This window comes from Pan paniscus, chromosome X, assembly GCF_029289425.2.
Source record: "Pan paniscus chromosome X, NHGRI_mPanPan1-v2.0_pri, whole genome shotgun sequence".
Taxonomy (NCBI): domain Eukaryota; kingdom Metazoa; phylum Chordata; class Mammalia; order Primates; family Hominidae; genus Pan; species Pan paniscus.
Genome location: NC_073272.2, coordinates 21,332,319 through 21,350,299, shown reverse-complemented (window position 1 = coordinate 21,350,299; position 17,981 = coordinate 21,332,319). Strand labels below are relative to the sequence as shown.

General features: G+C 45.3%; 1 protein-coding gene across 18 annotated transcripts in view; it reads left to right on the top strand.

Moving 5' to 3' along the window:
- The window catches only part of SH3KBP1 (SH3 domain containing kinase binding protein 1), a 357,317-nt gene extending 339,682 nt beyond the window's left edge, over window positions 1–17,635 (top strand). For 11 of the 18 annotated variants that reach the window (XM_034950169.4, XM_034950166.4, XM_034950164.4 and 8 more), the window contains 5 exons: window positions 1,541–1,650; window positions 5,562–5,690; window positions 9,419–9,687; window positions 13,832–13,895; window positions 15,155–17,635. In XM_034950169.4, the coding sequence (XP_034806060.1) occupies window positions 1,541–1,650; window positions 5,562–5,690; window positions 9,419–9,687; window positions 13,832–13,895; window positions 15,155–15,196 (614 nt within the window). In that variant the 3' untranslated portion in view covers window positions 15,197–17,635. The remainder of the gene's footprint in view (window positions 1–1,540; window positions 1,651–5,561; window positions 5,691–9,418; window positions 9,688–13,831; window positions 13,896–15,154) is intronic. The other 7 variants (XM_034950171.4, XM_034950170.4, XM_055106669.3 and 4 more) reach the window with 1 other exon arrangement.
- Window positions 17,636–17,981: the final 346 nt, after the last annotated feature.

Here is a 17,981-nt window from a genome sequence, read left to right as displayed (position 1 = left end):
CAGTGAGCCAAGATTGTGCCACTGCCCTCCAGCCTGGGAGACAGAGCAAGACCCTGTCAAAAAAAAAAAAAAAGAGGGAGGGAGGGAAAGAAAAGAAAGAAAGAAAAAATAATAATAAGGTTCTCTTAAAGGGAAGGCCCCTGAGAGGGGTCAGCTTAGTGAGCCAGGACTGGAGAAGCACATTCTAGCAGGGGGAATCTTTGCCCTCCCCCTGGCCAGGGTCCTCCTGGCACCCTGCTGAGCCCAGCTAGGGAGATGGGTACCTTTATGAGCCTCATTCAGGCACTGGATGCTGATGGGCTCCCTCTTGGCTTCAGAGCACCACTGATGTTTTCCTTTGTGCCATCTCTGCAGATGGTTAACCTTTCGTTATACCTGCCTTGCCCTGATAAGAGGAGTTATCATCAGGTGCTAGGATAATGTCACTTAATATAATCCCAGGTGTAATTTAATGGCTTCTCCTGACCAGTGACTTGTGCTTGATTTTGCATATTCTACTAAAGAAAATAGTTTGCAGATAACACCTGCCTGTTCATTAATAGAATAAAGCTGTCATACAGCCAGACCACTTATTATAACCATCAGCAAAAGAATTCTCCCCAAAATAAAGTGAGGGGAAATGCACATCATTTTTTTTAACTTCTCTGTCCTGGACCAGTATAGCTGCAGTTATGGCAGTTAGGACGTTTTTAGCTGCAAATAAAGAATATCTGATTAAAACTGGCTGAAATAACACGGGTTTGTTAATTTCACATGGCAAGAAGTCTGGGCACTAGATCATCCCAGGGTTGCAGCCCATCGGGGTTGTCAGTTAACATTTTCCATTTTTCTGCCTTGCCATCCTGTGACTAGATGGCCACATGGTCACCAGATGGCTGCCACAGCTCCAGACATCCTGTCCTTACACAGTAGCATCCCAAGCAGGAAAGAAGAGGAACAGCAACACAAAAGGCCTTCTCACTTGCCTCTCTCTGGACAGAGAGAAAAATCTGTTTCCCACAGGCTCTCAGTATACTGCCCTATATTGCTCAGTAACTCAAATTGGACTACATAGCTGCCTCTAGACCAGTCACAAGTGCAGAGGAGCAGGACTGCCATCTCTTCTTGTCTTTTGGAATCAATGACCGGCATCCACTCGCTTGTGGCTGTTGTACCTTGTAATAACTGCCTTTTGTGTCGAGACTGCCAGAGTGTTCTGTCTACTAAAATGGACTTGGATTTGTGGAAAAAAGAGGATTCTTCCTCTAATCCTCTTTATGTAGCTTTTTAAAGATTTATGGATATAGCTGTAGAAGGGAAAAAGAAAAATCCTGTTTCTCTCTCTTCCATGCAATAGCTTGTTAAACTAAGAAGGACATGATTATTCTATTCAGTTTGAATCCTGTTTATTGAATGACCAAAGGACGTAAACAGCCTTTGTAAAAGATGAAGTGTAATCCAGACAGAAAGGATTATTATTGAGGAAGAGAGGTGCTTATGACATATCATAAGAGTCTTTGCTCCTATTTTGGCTCTTAAAACTGTTTTACTTTTGTTTTAGACTTAGAAGGTTTTGACTCCGTGGTATCATCTACTGAGAAACTCAGTCATCCGACCACAAGCAGACCAAAAGCTACAGGGAGGCGGCCTCCGTCCCAGTCCCTCACATCTGTAAGTGTCTCCTCAAACTGTATGTCCCCTTACTTCTCTACAGCGGAAAAGCAGGACAGATTAGAAACTCTAGCTAAGGACTCTTCTGCAAGCAGCCGATTTGAGGACACCCTGGGAGAGGGAGGCCATGAGATACACTGCCAACCAAAAGTGATTTCAGTCTTCTTGACTTGAGCGGCATTTCTTTCTATTTGTTCTTTGTGTTTCTGCCAGCAAGGTAGGTGCTCCGTATTCCCACTTTCCTTTTCTTTCCTTCCAGACTGATTTTTATTTGAACCTGAAATGAAATGGGTAAGAAAAAAAATCACGTTTTATGGGTGGGGAGAGGAGAATGAGGCTGGTTTGGTGTATAAACAAAACAAAACTTTACTAAATAAAGATCTGCTCCTATATAGCGCCAGGCAGCAGCCGAACCTTTCTCTCTCAAATCCCCGTTGCCTGTACCCCTCCACAGAATACCATGCAGACCTTCAGGAGATTGTTTTCAAACATATGAGGCACCTGGTGATGAAGGAGAGACTGATTGGAACACTCAGGATAACCCATAGAAGATTTTTGTTTGGGTTGTTTTGAATGACTTTTTATTGCAAACCTATTACACGTTTATTGTACCAAATTTGAACTACAAAATGTATAAGGAAGAAAGTTATCTGTAATCCTGCTCCCCAGTGCAAAGAACCGTTAACTTTTTGTTATACAGCCTTAGCTTTTTAAAAAAAAATTATTTGTATATATAAAATTATTTCTTCACAAATAGGATTACGTAGTACGCATCGTTGTGAAACTTGCTTTTCTCCTCTTCTGTTGTGTGCCTTTCTCCCCAGTCATGACACATTCTTCCCTGACATCACATTTCATGGCTGCCCATTTTTCTAACCTATGAGTATGTGAGCGTTTAGCCGATGTATCGTTATTGGGCATTTATGTTGTTTCCAGTTCCTCATTATAAACAACACTCAAATGAATGCCACTGCAGAAAAATCTTGATGCTGCTCTAAAATTATTGACTTGGGTAAAAATTTTCTGGAAGTGGGTCAAAGGGAAATGTATGCTTTGCTTTTGCCACAGGTTGTTCTGTCCCCTCCAAGCTCACCTTCCACAAGTTGTGTTTGTGTATAAGTTCGATCTCTCTCTCTCTCTCTATTTCCATATAGCACATTGCCTTGTTCCAGTGAGTCTAAGTCCTTATAACCTCTACCCAGATAAACCAAGGAATTAACCTTTTGCAGGTTTCCCAGGACACTTCCTATTTTCATGTCATCACTGATCCCACCTGAGGTGTCATCATTTAGAAGAAAAAGAATGTCACTTCCTTGGAACCTCTTCTCTCATATCTAGAGTCTGGAAGTATGGTTTGAGTCATCCTATTTTTCCTCTTAGTACGAAAAACCTAACTGCATTGACACCTTTTTGGGTGAAACACTTTTAAAAGTAGCTGACTTTTTTTATTGTTATACAGACTTCTCTGTCAACACCACCTTCTTTCCCTTCTCCCTCTCACCTCTTCACACCCCACCCCAACACCCCTCTTATACCCACGACCTGTTTAGTTGGTTCTTAGTATCTCTATATTTTGTTTTTCAATCCTACCTCCTCTATCTTCTCTGTAAATCCTTCATCATTTTTGTCTTCCTTCCAAATGCTTCCCAACTTTTCAAGGTCTGGAGAGCCTTGTGACTTCCAGAATTACAGAAAGGTTTAAATTACCATCTCTTGTCCCACCTTTGGTCCATACATCCCATGCCTGAGAGTTCGTATGTATTTGGGGGATGTGGTGAGGACATATCATCTTCACTGCCTTCAGACTACACAGTTGTTCATTCATTCAACAACTCTTTATAGACATCTATCCCCTATGGGCTCGGCACTGTGCCAGGTACCAAAGATACAACTGGAATGAAAAGCACATGGTCACTGCCTGCAGGAAGCTTACGGCACAATGACTCGAAGTTTGGCATTTTATATGAAGTGATTTCATTTGCAGACTTAAAACAAAAGGATATATTTGTGCTTTAAAGTATAAATATTATATTCTCTTCATTCTCATTCATCCCTACTTGGATGTGTACATTGAATTCCTATTTACTCTTCTTCAGTTAGCACCTGTGGATTTTTCATAGGCAAGTGGAGGCTTAGTGGATATGGGCATATTCCTCAAAGGCCACTGGGGGAAATGATGGAGGAAATGCACCAGTCATGATTCCCCAGCCTGGGGCCTCTGACCCTAGCTGAAGTTCTTTATGTTTATAGGACTCAAAGAGCAAGCTTTGATTGGCAGCTCATGAACCCTAGGTTGTAATGGAGGGAACTGGCTTTTTGAATAAAATCTCAAAATGAAAGGATTCAGGCATGGTATGGTGGCTAAGCAGTTAAGCCTAGATTAATAAGAAGGCTTGGTGGTGGGGGAAACGTTATTCTAGGTAACTGGATTTTCAGATTAAATGAAGATTAACAAATAAAACCTGTTAAATTGAAAAATTTGCTTAAAAATTCCCTAAAATGCATTAGGTTTCTGCCTTAAGTAAACAGAAGAAAACATACGATATTTTTGGGTGTAATTTTTCTATAATGACGCCAAGTGGTGACTTTAAATGGGACTGTTTTTCTACCACCAGGGTAGAAAGCATAGAGATGAAGCTGAAGATGAGCTTGCTCAAAGAGATCTGTGGAAGATTCTTCATTATAAAGGATTCCTTGCTATAGGAACTCTTATTTTAATTTGCTTTGTTCTAAAATAGGGAAATTCTAGCCCAGTGATCATCTATGACCAAGTGAATTCCAGTGAATTGGTCCAGAATTTTTTTTTTTTTCCAGACAGGGTCCCACTCTTTTGTCCAGGCTGGAGTGCAGTGGTGCAATGTCAATGGCTCACTGCACCCTCGACCTCCAGGGCTCAAGTGATCCTTCCACCTCAGCCTCCCGAGTAGCTGGGACTCCAGGTGCACACCACCATGCCTGGCTAATTTTTGTATTTTTCATAGAGATGGAGTTTCGCCATGTTGCCCAGGCTGGTCCCAAATTCCTGGGCTCAAGAGATCCTCCTGCCTCATAATCCCCGTGTTGGGATTACGGTTGTGAGCCACTGTGTCTGGCCTCATCTGGCTTTTTTATCTTTATAGTGATCTTCACAGTGAGGCAGAAAGAACAGGGGTGTCGTCCTATATTTTACCAAAAGATGCTGCCATTCTGTAAATATACTATAGCCATACAGACTCCAAAATGAATGTTGACTGTCAGCAATAATGAGGGCAGAGATTTAGCAGCAGGTACCAAAGGAGATATGAGCTTGTTGCACTAGCGAGCAGGGCTGTGCTCTCAAGCTGAGGAAACACTGGTCACTGGACCACAAGCCTGGTGAGCCCTTATCCCTGGAAATGGTTTTCTCTCAGACACATCCTTTAGGGCACTTCCGTATGCAGCAGATTTAGTGATCATGGAAAAGGTCAAGGAAAAGGAAGAGGAGGGAATGGAGGAGAGGCAGATTAGAGCAGCCTCTTGTTGACCTGTGTGTTCTTCCCTGGTAGACTGTCAGCCCTGTGAGGGCAGGCATCCTGTGTGGCATGTCACTAAGTCTGCAGTACAAGCTCACTGCTTGGCACATGGTAGCAAATGTTTAGAGGAAGGAGCAGGAAAGGATGGACGATGGATGCTTGCAAGGATGAAGTGATTGATGGACATCAGTGGCAAGATCCCTGGTTTAGGAAACCTTGCTTCTTAGTCGCAGTTCTGCCACTAATCAGCTGTGTGACTTGAGCGCGTGGATAACAGCACACTTTTTTGCCTCACAGGGTTATCGTGAGAAGACAAAATAGCAGTGTCGAGTGCTTTTAAAGCATACAGCATTATATTAACGAAAGTGGTGTCAGCTAAGGTGTAATTCTGACAAAAGCATTTTCTTTTGGCTTTATCAGTCATCCCTTTCAAGCCCTGATATCTTCGACTCCCCAAGTCCCGAAGAGGATAAGGAGGAACACATTTCACTTGCGCACAGAGGAGTGGACGCGTCAAAGAAAACTTCCAAGACTGTTACCATATCCCAAGTGAGTCACCAGCCATGGCGAGGGTGTCCCTGTCATTTCATGCATGTGCTAATGATGGGTTATAAACCAAACAAAGATACACAAACAGTGCAGGTGTTTGTCATTCTTCAGTGACAGCGATTCTGTTACTCATCAAAATCCCCAAGGCATGTTGCAGTCTCCGAAACTAGGCAGAATCCCTGAGATACAAGTTCAGTTGTTTATTTCCCATGTTGTTCTCTTGTGGTTTGATCTCCTCTTCATACCATCACACACACATTCACAAATACCTTCACACTCTACCACCATCACCACAACCAGAACAATTTAAAAAGCCGTGAGACGTCTAGAGAGAAGACATTAAATATATTAAATGCTGTGCCCTCTGCCCACAGATCTTGTCTTTTATGTTCAAAGCTGGTCACAAATTATAGTTGGAAGATCATAAATATAAATAACTAATGTGGTCTCTTAAAGAAAATTGATTTGGAGTCACATTCTATGATAAATTTATAGTCTAAAAACACTTTAATTTTATTCCATGCCCAGAGAATAGTATAGATACTTTATTAGTTTATGAGAAACAAGGAAGACATTTAACTTTTAGCTACTGCATGTAACTTTTGAGGAGCATCTTGTACAAATTCTCTCCCTATGAATACGAACCAAGATTTTAAAATTCCATTTTCTCCCACTAAGAAAACCAAGTCAATTGGAATTATTTTCTCTGAATATTAGCAACTTCTTTCTGTCTAAAAGCAGAAAACTATAGTCACTTGAAGCAGGAATAGCACAAAGAAATCAAAGGTTACCGTGGAATTTTCCTTCTCCATAGATTTAAGAATTTACATGTATAGATTTTCTTAAAAATCTGATACGGTAAGCAAAACGTGATCCTATACAACAGATCAGTTGTAATTATTCACAAAACCAAAACATTCTTTCTTTATAAAAGGATTCCATCTGCAGAAATTGGATTTAGACCCGTTTTTTCTGGTGACCATAGGTATAGTTTCATTTGACATCCCTGGGGTGTCTCTACAGTGACATCTACTGGTGGACAGTGGGTTTTCGTGGTTCTGATTTACACAGTTGTATCCCATTAGCCTATTTCTCTTCCCCGGAGTTGTCATGTTGTGCTCTTCAGTGCTTCTAGAAATTCCACTTGAACTAATTTGATCAGGGAGGGTGGTGGCCTATACTCTGTGAGGGCTTTAAAATTGCTCAGTAGCCGAAATGGGCCGGGAGAGCGTGTCATATAGGAAATGCCAAGAGAAGCATTGATTCAAGAAGTGTCTGGAAGTCAGTCAGTGCAAAGGCACTGGTGGGTCACAGGAGTATGGGAGGTCCGCAAGGATGCAGGATGGGCAACAGGAAAAGGCATAAGCCCAGGAATAGGTGACAAGCAAAGGAGAGGACAGGAGAGTGCGAATCTTCTGACTCAGGCAGCCACAGTCGCAGTGCTGGACTTGAGGGATCCAGTTGATAGGGAATTGATCCCCTGTTCTGCCAGTTATTACCTATGAGTGTTGGGGAACTACTCAGCCACTTCTCTAAGCCTCAGTTTTCTGCTTGGTAAAACGCTTGTGCCAACCGATCGTTGCTCAAATTGTCTAGCCGGTGTCCGGCATGTGATCATTGCTCCAGAAATGTCAGTTCCTCTTCCCTCTTACTCTGACTCCTACTAATGATAAAGCACAGGCTGGCGGAGCGCTATTCCTGGCAGCAGAGAGCACTTTTCCTCAATGGTAACTTGGCAGAAAAAAGGCGAGCAGAGAGGCTGGGAATGATGGCCCATCTGCTTTTGGCTTTCTCTGCCCAGTCTCTCCCTCTAGCACAGCCTGAATCCAGACTCTGCCTCCTCGCCATGCCAGCCAAGCCCCTTTTGGCTCCTGCGCTGGGGTAGCCTGCTGGGTACCTGCTGCTGGAGGGAGTCTCACGGCCGCGTTGCCAAGCTTCACCACCAGCCTCTACTTCTGCCCTGCTGCTCATCGCCCCCGCCTCCCAACATCCTGTCCCACTCTTTTCCCTCCTCTCCACCTGCCTCCCAGCTCCCTTGTTGGTGCCTTCTCCCCCAGGGGCCTACTGGGCACCCCTCTTCTCTCTTGCCCATGACTGTCCTTCTTCCTCGGCCCTCCTGGCCTCCTCAGGACACTTCTCCATCAGGCCTCCCCCGCCAGTCTCCTCCACCTTCAGCCTGGCCCTTCGCTGGCTCTTTCTCTCAGCGTATCATGCAGCTTAGGGTCTCCCCAGTCCTGGAAAGTGAACAGAACCCTTCCCTGATCCCACCTCCCCCTGAGGCTTCCGCATGAGCATGCTCCCTCTCTCCTGTCTTCCTGCCTCAACCAAGTTTCTGGAAAGAGAGTCCTAAACTTGCAGGCCACACCTTCACCTCCCATCCAGGTGCTCATCTGCCAGGAGCAGCTTTCTGTCTCCCTGGCTCCACCAAGTGGACTCCACCCAGTTTTCCTCTCAGCACCCTTCACCCACGCATGCAACCACTTCGTTCCTTCTGGACTCTCCTCCAGGCCTGTCTTCTGCTTCATCCCCTCTTCCTCCCCTCTTTCCCAGTCACTAAGGGCTCCTAAAATCCAATGTGTCAAAAACGGAAATCATTATCTGATTCTTCAGTCTGCTGTTTCTCCCATGAAAGGTACAATCTCGATGCCTGGTGTGTGCACCACACCCGTGGTCCCTGATCTGTCCTTCCTCCTCCACCCTCTGCATCCTGTCCAGGACCACATCTCCCTGCTCACAAGGCGTCTGTTCCATGAGGGCAGGGTCTCCATCCTCCTGGCCCACTCCTGCCCCCAGCACTGGGAACAATGCCTGGTGCTCTATGTCGGCTGTGCTTGCCTTCGCCACATCACTCAAAGTTGTCTTGTGTCTATCCTCCTAGCCACTGCCTGGGTCCAACCCTGACCGCTTCTAGCTTACGTTGTGTAAGACTCTCCCAGCAGTTCTCTCCAGCTCCAGATCTGCCAACCCTTCAGCCTTTCTGCAGCCAGCATGGTCCTCAGCACCGTGTGCCCTCCTCTCACCCTTTCGCCTAGCCGCTTGTACTTCCCAGCCTTAGCTCTGCCCCCAAGGCCCTCTCTTGCCCCCTCTGACGGTCTAGCAGTACTTCCCACCAATGCATTTTGCTCTGCGGTCTCTAGACCTTTGCCTGGCGTGTTCCCTCCCGCTGCAGCTTCTTTCTCTAAGCGCCCCTCCTTTCCTCTGGCTACTTCTTGGTCCTCCTCCAAGACGGGACTGTCAGCACCTGCTTGCGATGCCTGCCCGTCTGGATGGCTGGCCCCTTTTCTGTGTTTCTGGGGCTCTGTATGCTCACCTCCCTCTGTGCAGTTGTCCCCCCATCTCAGTGCGTTGGTCTGTCTGTCTGTCTGCGCCCCACTGGGTTCTGAGCTCCCTGGAGACCAGGAGAATGCCTATTAAGGCATGTCTTGTTCACTTCAGAGTTTGTGGTGCCTGGCAAGTAGTTGGGCATCTCAATGTGTATATTGAACCAGTCGGAAACTCTCTGTCCAGAAAGAAGGTCACATTTAAAATACATAGAAGGCGGCGTGTGAGTAAGGGGGAAATGCCTGTACCAAGCAGGCCCTTGGTGGCTTGTGGATGAAGGAACAAGTGAATGGAGTGTGTGGAGAGAGGCGGGGACAGTGGTGTTAACGGAGAGTTTGACTAACCAGGACAAAGACGCAGCACACAAATCCCCGGCCCTGAACCCTCCCTGCCTTCCCTCGTCACAGGTGTCTGACAACAAAGCATCCCTGCCGCCCAAGCCGGGGACCATGGCAGCAGGTGGCGGTGGGCCAGCCCCTCTGTCCTCAGCGGCGCCCTCCCCCCTGTCATCCTCTTTGGGAACAGCTGGACACAGAGCCAACTCCCCGTCTCTGTTCGGCATGGAAGGAAAACCAAAGATGGAGCCTGCGGCCAGCAGCCAGGCGGCCGTGGAGGAGCTAAGGACACAGGTCCGCGAGCTGAGGAGCATCATCGAGACCATGAAGGACCAGCAGAAGTGAGTGCCTGGGGACTCTTGGGGGCCGTCACCCAGGTTGCTCTCTGCCAGGCCAGCACCTAGTTCTGAAAGCATGGATCCCAGCCTGCCTTGGAGGGCGGGCCTGGTCTCCCCGTTGATGGTGGCAGCAATGGTGGGAGTGCGTGTGGACCCCGAGAGTCTTAATTTATACCTAAATTATGCTGCATGTTTTTGCTGGACTTACTGTGTGCAGGAAGGGCACAGGCTGGCCATGGGGCATAGAGGGATGAGTCCATTGCAGGGACTGATGCTCTCAGCAGGCTGCTAAGAAGAAAAGCATTTAAATCCCCCATAAAATACAGTATGTACATGAACCACTTCTTAAATAAGCTCAACAGCTAGCTTTTCCTCTTGGAACAGAAAAATGGCAATTTCTTCACTTAGCTGCCAGATGAAGCAGTTGGCCTGCATTGAGGTACCAGTAATGTATGAAGAAGATGTAGGGAATCTTGAAGCCCAAGATTTTACACTCAGTAAGATGTTCTCACCATGAGACTGCAGTGGGCGGGGCGGGGCAGTGGGGGTCTTTCTTCCTGCATGGCTGCACACACACTCTCGCCACATCTCTAATCCTCAAGGAGCACTTTGTTGAGGAGAAAGACCTGGACACAAAAATAAGTATCATACATCATTATCATCCAGGATGTGGTTTGCAATGACAAAGCCCATAGGAGGATTAGAAGTAGAGAATGGGCATGGTGGCTCATGCCTGTAATCTCAGCACTTTGGGAGGCCAAGGCAGGTGAATCACCTGAGGTCAGGAGTTTGAGACTAGCCTGGCCAACATGGCGAAACCCTGTCTCTACTAAAAATACAAAAAAATTAGTTGGGCGTGGTGGCGTGCACCTGTAATCCCAGCCACTTGGGAGGCCGAGGCAGGAGAATTGCTTGAACCCAGGAGGAGGAGGTTGCAGTGAGCCAAGATTGCGCCACTGCACTCCAGCATGGGTGACAGAGCGAGACTCCGTCTAAAAAAAAAAAAAGTAGGGAGGCACTGCTCTGAGTAAACTGAGGCTCGAGGAGTTTAGGGATCAGTTAGCTGTTTCTTGAGAGAATCAAGGGAGGCATCTCAAAGAGTTATTTCCCGGGTAGGATTTTGAACGATGATTTAGGATTGCCAAGAGCACACTACTCCAGCAGCGAAAACATCATGTTGATTCCTGGCCACACGGGGCAGCCTGGTGATTTCAACACATCCCCAGGTGACTGGCCTCCTTGGATTGGAGGTGCCTGGGGTGGTGACAGGAGATGCAGCCAGAGACTTACAGCGATGAAGCCCTCTGCCAGTCTGGGGTCAGCAGAAGCCCTGTCACCTGCCTCCCTCTACGTGGCTTGAGGGCCCTAATGTGTTTTGTGGTCACTTTGGGGGGATAACTGGGTTAAGCAAACTTAAGTTCTTTTCTGAAGGGCTCTTCAGAGCCTTCGCTTTGCATTGGGAGGATGGAGAGGATAGCATATGCAAGGTGTCCCACACCTGCTTAATCACAGAACCTTTTTTTTCCAGAGCATCCTAGGATGAGGGTTCCATGGAATTCGCTTTGAGTAATGTGGCTCTAAGCGGGTTCTGTTCCACTCAGGCTGGGAGGGAATTGAAGCCTCTTGGACTTACCCCAGCCTGGAAGAGATCCATCAGATTAATATACAGGACTGACAGATGGTACTTGAGAAGGAATCCTGGGGCCAGCCAGGCTACCTCTAACCCCTTAAAGTCCCCAGCTCCTATCTGGCTCTGGAGGTTACTCATTTGGGTACCCAAAGGCCCCATCCACGTCCAGGTGACCTGTGTCCCTTTCCTAGACAGGACATCCCAGAGGCCCCAGGATACCCCAGAGCATTGGTTCTTGCCTTCTGAACAGGACCATCATGGCATCAGACTGGCTTGAATTCAGGGCTTTAGCCGTTTGGACCCTCTGAGAGGTGCCTGCAACATCTGAAATGCCCTGTGCTTCCGGGCTGCCACACCATGTTTCTCCCCCACTGTGAAGCCTGCAAATAGTTGGTGGGAATTGTCTTTCCCCGGCCAACATCTCTTGAGTCAACACCCCACAGTGGCCTCTCTTCCAAGGCCTGCCTTTTGCTGCCTACGTCAGTCTGGCCTTCATGCCCAGCGTCAGTGGGTCCCTACTAGTCTCTTGTATTAGTCCTTCATGTCAGTTTCCTGTTAGCCTTCAACTCAAGTCCACACCAGCTCTCCTTATCCCCAAATAAGCTGGTTCTCACCTCCCTGCTTTTCTCTGGCTTTTCTCTGTCAATTCCCCTGTGTTTCTTCCTCCTCATAGACTTACGCTCATTTTCATTTCACTAGTTCAAGACTTAGTGACTTTCTTTGGACTGCTTTCCCCAATTAACTCCCCACAGCTGGACTGCTTGAGGCTTTGCCTGCCAGTCTCCTGGGGTTGGAGCATTTGCTTGGAGTCTCACCTTCTTCCTTCCTAATCCCTAAGTAGTACCCACTGAGATATGGGTGCATGATGTGTGCTTAAATAAATACAGTAATGAATCACAACTGGTTCATATTCGTTGTGATATAAACCCAGTATGTTGACAGCAGAGCTGGGACACTGCCCCAGAGAATAGGGACCATCATCGTGCTCATCCGAAGTGAGAAAATGCAATATAACTTCCACCTTATTTTACTGTGGTGTCTCAGGCATCTTTGTTTCTTGATTTTCCAATCCAGTCTGTAAAAATATGCATGTAAAATGGAGTGTTGGATACCTGAAAATGGAGGACAGCTCTCTGCCCAGTGTTTGGATGGTTGCAGTGTCCTAAGTATAGAGCCCTAACTTTGTGGGATGGTTAGTGCTGTGCACTTCATTATTTTTAATGTTGGAAAGGGCATTAGGCCGTGGATCCTAAGTCATGCCAGTTTCTCTAAGACATGATTGCCATACCATTACTCCAATTATTTTACCCCCAAGTTTTTGGGACTTACTGTGTAGGATTTTGTGAGAATCCATGAAAACATACCAGTAACCTTTCAGCAATTAAAAACCCTATTGAAAATAAAGGAAATAGGCCAGGTGCGGTGGCTTACGCCTGTAATCCTAGCACTTTGGGAGGCTGAGGTGGGCTGATCACCTGAGGTGAGGGGTTCGGGACCAGCCTGGCCAACATGGTGAAACCCCGTCTCTACTAAAAATACAAAAATTAGCCAGGCATGGTGGTGTGTGCCTGTAATCCCAGCTCCTCGGGAGGCTGAGGCAGGAGAATCGCTTGAACCCAGGAGGTGGAGGTTGCGGTGAGCCGAGATCACCCCACTGAACTCCAGCCTGGGCAACACAGTGAGACTCCATCTCAAAAAATAATAATAATAAAAATAAATAAATAAATAAATAAAATAAAGGAAATATATATGGAGTGGTAAAAACATCTGCAATAAAAATTACAAGAAGAGCCAGGCTTAGTGGTTCATGTCTGTAATCCTAGCACTTTGGGAGGCCAAGGCAGGAGGATTGCTAGAGCCCAGGAGTTCAAGACCAGCCTGGGCAACATAGTGAGACCCCCATCTCTACAAAAATAATTTTAAAAATTGGCCTGTCATGGTGGCGTGCGCTTGTAGTCCTAGCTACTCAGGAGGCTGAGGCAGGAGGATCGCTTGAGTTTGGGAGGTTGAGGCTGCAGTGACCCGTGATCGTGCCACTGCACTTCAGCCTGAACAATAGAGCAAGCCCTTGTCTCAAAAAAAACATTGTAATAAGTACATTTAAAGCCCAGTGATTTTGTAATAAAGGAATGGTTATGGGGAAGATGACAGAATATGAACCTGTCATATTCTGACAGGTTACATGAAGTCTAGTAATTGGGCAAGTCAGGCCACCACGCTGGGCCTCAGTTTCCCCATCTTATCCTTTTGAGAGAAGTTTGGACTAAGGGATTTCAAAGGTCACTTCTGCACCCACCAGTTGCTGGCTACATATTTTAGGGGCCCCAGAATAATGGTGAGCCTTACTGTCTGAAACAAATTTTAAGCAGTAACAATGCAAAGAAAATAATGATGTGTTGTCCACAGTTTCTTTGTAAAAAAGGATCAGATGGATTTTGTAGTCATAATAAGAGATTTCTGATCTTTGATGAAGGAAGTCTGGGATTTTGGTTAATTTCATTGCCATTTGCTTTTCAGACGAGAGATTAAACAGTTATTGTCTGAGTTGGATGAAGAGAAGAAAATCCGGCTTCGGTTGCAGGTGCGTCCCTTTGGGTTCTGCTGCCCGTGAGTCCTAGGCTCAGTGGGGCAGGACATTGTGAGGGCTTTTATTTAAAAAATAAATGATTGTCACCTCTCTGCAGATCTGGATACATTTCCTGTGACCATCTTCTTAGAATCGTATGGGCTTACTACATATCGTTTCCCCAGGAAGTCTTGGGGAAGGGAAACATTAGGAAATGTGCCCCAAATTGGGTTTCTCATTTGGAATTTATCTTTTTTTTTTTTTTTTTTCTTTTTGAGACGGAGTCTCGCTCTGTGACCCAGGCTGGAGTGCACTGGCGCCATCTTGGCTCACTGCAACCTCCGCCTCCCGGGTTCAAGCGATTCTCCTGCCTCAGACTCCCGATTAGCTGGGACTACAGGCATGTGCCACCACACCTGGCTAATTTTTTGTATTTTTAGTAGAGACGGGGTTTCACTGTGTTAGCCAGGATGGTCTCGATCTCCTGACCTCAGGTGATCCTCCTGCCTCAGCCTCCCAAAGTGCTGGGATTACAGGTGTGAGCCATGGCACCCAGCCTGGAATTTATCTTAAACATCTCTGCGAAAAGCCCCTCTCCCACCTCCATTTCCAAGAGGCCTCATTATATGTGGTCACTATGGCTCCAGGGGCCACAGCTGTCCACGTTCGGGGGCATTTGCTCTTGATTTCTCAGTGATGGCCATTTCTGTCCTGCCAGGGCGTTAGAGCTCTGTCCCCTGTAGCCTCTGATTCAACACTGCTGTTACCAAATGGCAGAGAATGCGTGGGAGTTCTGATTGACCGAAGGTAGACTTTCAGCTTTCATCCAGTTGGCGCCCTTGTGGTGATGGGGACCCATGCTGCTTAACAAAGGATAGGTAGCTGCTTGCCATCATTTTGGGGGTGCTGACAGACACCCCCTTGAGCCAACCGCAGCTGCCTTCCAACACTGCCAGATGGCCCCGCCTGTTAGGACCGCCTGCTCTACCCTCTGGCTAAGAAACTGGAATTATTGCTGCTTTTGACAAACTTTGCAGCCTGGCAGCCTGAGAATCAAAATGTGCACCATTTCCTAGTGCCTCGTGTCTGTGTGCCTGTTCTGTGTTGATGTCACTTCTGGCATTGCTGTTGATTGTCTATTCAGATGTCATGTCACCTTTAAAATGGTCAGATTGATTGTTTTCTTTCAGTCGACCGGGTTGATAATCTTTCAGCTTCTATAAAACCAGCCGATTCATTATGACTTTGTTCCATTCTTATTTTTCTCTTTCTAGATGGAAGTGAACGACATAAAGAAAGCTCTACAATCAAAATGAATACTTGATCAATGAAATGTCACATTATTCATCCTGAGTCCGAGACTCAAATTTTCTGCCCCAGCCAAAATAATCTTGTGCCAAAAGATTAAAGGTTTGCCTCAAAATGTCCCTGTTTGAAAGATTAGCACAAAAGTCTTGATAGCACAACACAAATTCCATCCAAGAGGAGAATCTTCCCCAGGGTTTAGTCCTGGGGCTGGCACTCGTTGTGACTTACACAGAGCAAAATTGTGCTAAAGGCTTTTCTACTCTGAGATCTCAATGCGAAATGAAAACTCAGGCAGTTTAGTCCATAGTGGTACTATTTTGATGATATTTTCCATTAATAAAATGTAATTTCAGATTATTCGTTTACAAGCTTTATAATTTTATGATTTTTTAATCGTGTTTTGTCACAGACTTCCCTAGTGTTTGTACTACACGTAGTCAGAAGCTAGTGTCCTTTTCTTTTGCTTCAGGCTAAGAGCTGCCTCGCTCTTTGTCCCCCCATTAGGATTCTATTACATATGCAATTGTAGGTTCAACCTGTCCCTTTCCCTGCCAGCAAACCCCACCACCCTAAGAGAAATTTTAGCTTATATATGATGGTATATTTACAAAAAGAGAAAGAGAAAATCTGGTATTTGCAATGATCTGTGCCTTCTTTTTACCACCCTCTTGATTGGAGCTTTTGTGATGCAGCTACCATGATTCAAAAAAATTAAAAATTAAAAAAAAAAAAATCTGCCACTTATCCAAGTCCACTAGAGGCCACTGTCTTCAAAGCTTCTCTCACCCTAGCCAAAGGTCCTAAGAGGAGACAGCTGTGAAGTTGGGCGTGCTCTGTGGTACCAGCTGTGACTTTTCTATTTCTCCTAGTTTTAGGTTGTTCATGAAACTAGAAATGTCATCCTGCTTGATTTTTCATCAGCCAAGTTAAACCCCTGCTTTCTGTCCTTTGCACCTTTTGCGTGAACAGAATATGCATTATTAAAGCAAAAATAAATAAAAGTAAAATGCAAATGAAAACAAGGGAGGGAAAGTTGTATTATTTCCTGCACTGGGTTACCCGTGTGTGTGATCGTTTAAACTGTATTCACATAATGTCATTTGCCTTGCTCACTTGTAACCCCTTCCTCAGGTCCAAGAGAATGGGAGGAGGGTCATGTTGAAGTGTAGCCACTGGAACTTTCTTGCATTTATGGAGTTGCTTTTTCTTTCCCAAGGAAACTGATGTTTGCCTGTCCGCTTTATCTTTGTAGTACATGAACAGTTCAGCCTTAGACTATGTAACTGTTTTCTCATCCTTAGCTGAAAATGAGGGGCCTACTGTATTGTGAGACTGTTCAGGGGTAGGGGTGGAGGGGGTGGTCCCTTAATGGCCCCTGAAGATGTTGGATGTGTTTCTCAAAAGCTGCTTTGTCTATTTCCTGAGTTTAATAGTGAAACTACTAAACATTAATAGATTTGCACAGCCACAAAGAATGAGAGTTGATAATACCGAAGAAGTGATGCAAAAACAAAAAATCCCATTACTGATCATTGATAGTATTACAAATAAATGTCTCTTCCTTTCTCTTCCTCCCTCCCTCCCCCTGCCTTCCTCTTAACCTATGTGCTCATCCTTGCTACTTGAGGCTGTTATTTCCCTCCGAGTATTTAAGGAGCCCAAACACCTTGGTCTTCCTGGGTGGGGGCATAATTAAGGGAAGGGAGTGTATAAGGAAGGAAACCTCATACCCTCCATTCCCATCCCTGGATATATTGCCTTTTCATCAGCCTCGGGTTCAGTGTGCTTGGGGTCAGGAGTGCCAGGTTCCCAAGAGCAGCGTAAAACATCCCTGTACCCCTTGACAGTTATAAGCATTTCTGCGTTAAACTTGAAGATTCCAGAGATTCCCCACGACCTAATGATCTAAGAATGCAGATTGGATTCTTTGATGTTCAAATTTCTCATTTACTTATGAAAATCCCTAATTATATAGTTTTATATAATGTGTATACAGAGTAGGATTGTTGATGAAATTGAGCGGTTGGAACACCCTCATGGAGCACTGGCAACATGGAATGTAGAGAGCTGATGTCTTCCCCCTCATAGAGGCCATTGGCTTCCTTTGTATAAGGAGAGGGAGAAGTGATTCTGGAAGGAGAAGTTGGTATGTCTAGCTTCATTGCTGCCCCTCGGGCTACCCAGCAAGAGGATTCTGCGTCAAGGAACTGGACGAGCCGCTACCCAAACTGCCACCATCTTTACTCTTTACCGAATGGACCCATCGAGAATGTTGAAAAGCTTGGAAGTATCACTTTTGAAAAAAAAAAATTATTTTGCATTCAGCATGGACTCGACCAGGCATCTATGGAGATTATTTTTTTGCTTCATTTTATAAAGTTGTATTTAGAAAAGTCTTAAGTATTGTGCTTTGTAAAGAAGATGATTAAAATGAAATTTTGTGAGAATAGTTTTGTTCAAAGTTGTCATGGTCCAAGAGGAATGATTTTTTTTTTTTTTTTGGAATACCGTTTTTCTCCACTTTATACAATTTGATTTCTCTTATAGAAATATCTTTAGAAGACATGGAATATAGTGCCTCTCCCCCATCTTTCCCAAGTGAACAGAAATAATCTGTGAAATCTGTGCCTGTGAATTCTATTTTTTAAATTGTTCAGTTTTATACTCATATCTAATCAGAAAATGCCAGTTAGGTATAAATTCTTTTTTAGTGTAAAAAATTTTAAGTCATCATTATTCAAATAACTGTGTAAAGCCACTTTTTTTTTTTTTTTTTTTTTTTTTTGGAGACAG